General features: G+C 56.7%; 1 protein-coding gene across 1 annotated transcript in view; it reads right to left on the reverse strand.

Annotated features, from left to right (window-relative positions):
- Nucleotides 1-1132, reverse strand: part of LOC123960372 (FHF complex subunit HOOK interacting protein 2B-like) — a gene marked incomplete at its 5' end in the record, with an annotated part of 15162 nt that overhangs the window by 8823 nt on the left and 5207 nt on the right. Inside the window, 2 exons of the mRNA XM_046035053.1 lie at nucleotides 308-384; nucleotides 492-609. Of these exons, the coding sequence (XP_045891009.1) occupies nucleotides 308-384; nucleotides 492-609 (195 nt within the window). The remainder of the gene's footprint in view (nucleotides 1-307; nucleotides 385-491; nucleotides 610-1132) is intronic.

A 1132-nucleotide genomic window follows, 5' to 3' on the forward strand; every position in this document is an offset into this window, starting at 1 on the left:
TTCCCGCCTCCCTGCAGCTATTTCCCGTCTCCCTGCAGCTACTTCCCGTCTCCCTGCAGCTACTTCCCGTCTCCCTGCAGCTATTTCCCGCCTCCCTGCAGCTACTTCCCGCCTCCCTGCAGCTACTTCCCGCCTCCCTGCAACTATTTCCCGCCTCCCTGCAGCTATTTCCCGCCTCCCTGCAGCTACTTCCCGTCTCCCTGCAGCTACTTCCCGCCTCCCTGCAGCTACTTCCCGTCTCCCTGCAGCTACTTCCCGCCTCCCTGCAGCTACTTCCCGTCTACGAGGTGAGACTGAGGCGACTCACCTGTGCTGCAGCTGAGGCTGAACCAGATCCACCAACCAGAGCCGGCCAACACACCCAGCTAGCTTCACCGCCAACACCTGCGAACACACAGCAGCTGAGAGAAAACTGCAGATAGTACTGCAGTACTGTCTGCAGTACTATCTGCAGTACTGCAGTAGTACTATCAGGGTGCAGGTGTGTGTACCTCAGGAGCTTCTCTCATCAGGTGATCCAGGAAGTCAAACCAGGAGAAGAAGTTGGTCATGTGATCCGAGGCCGGAGACGCTGACCTGAGATCAGAGCTGCAGCGCGAGAACTGAGAACTGAGAGAACACAGATAGAGTACTGCAGTACTACAGTGTGTACCTCCATGTGTAGTGTGTGTGTTACGTAGTGAGTAGTGTGTATTTTGTGTAGTGTGTACTGGGTGGTGATGGCGCAAATATAAGATGCTTCCCTTTGGTGTGGCAGACCTGGGTCCAGGGCGTGTGTTGTGTACTGCGTGTACTGCGTGTACCTCCAGGGCGTGTGTTGTGTACTGCGTGTACTGCATGTACTGCGTGTACCTCCAGGGCGTGTGTTGTGTGCTGCGTGTACTGCGTGTACCTCCAGGGCGTGTGTTGTGTACTGCGTGTACTGCGTGTACCTCCAGGGCGTGTGTTGTGTACCGCGTGTACTGCGTGTACCTCCAGGGCGTGTGTTGTGTACCGCGTGTACTGCGTGTACCGCGTGTACCTCCAGGGCGTGTGTTGTGTACCGCGTGTACTGCGTGTACTGCGTGTACCTCCAGGGCGTGTGTTGTGTACTGCGTGTACTGCGTGTACCTCCAGGGCGTGTGTTGTGTAC

This window comes from Micropterus dolomieu, linkage group LG21 (assembly GCF_021292245.1).
Source record: "Micropterus dolomieu isolate WLL.071019.BEF.003 ecotype Adirondacks linkage group LG21, ASM2129224v1, whole genome shotgun sequence".
Taxonomy (NCBI): Eukaryota; Metazoa; Chordata; class Actinopteri; order Centrarchiformes; family Centrarchidae; genus Micropterus; species Micropterus dolomieu.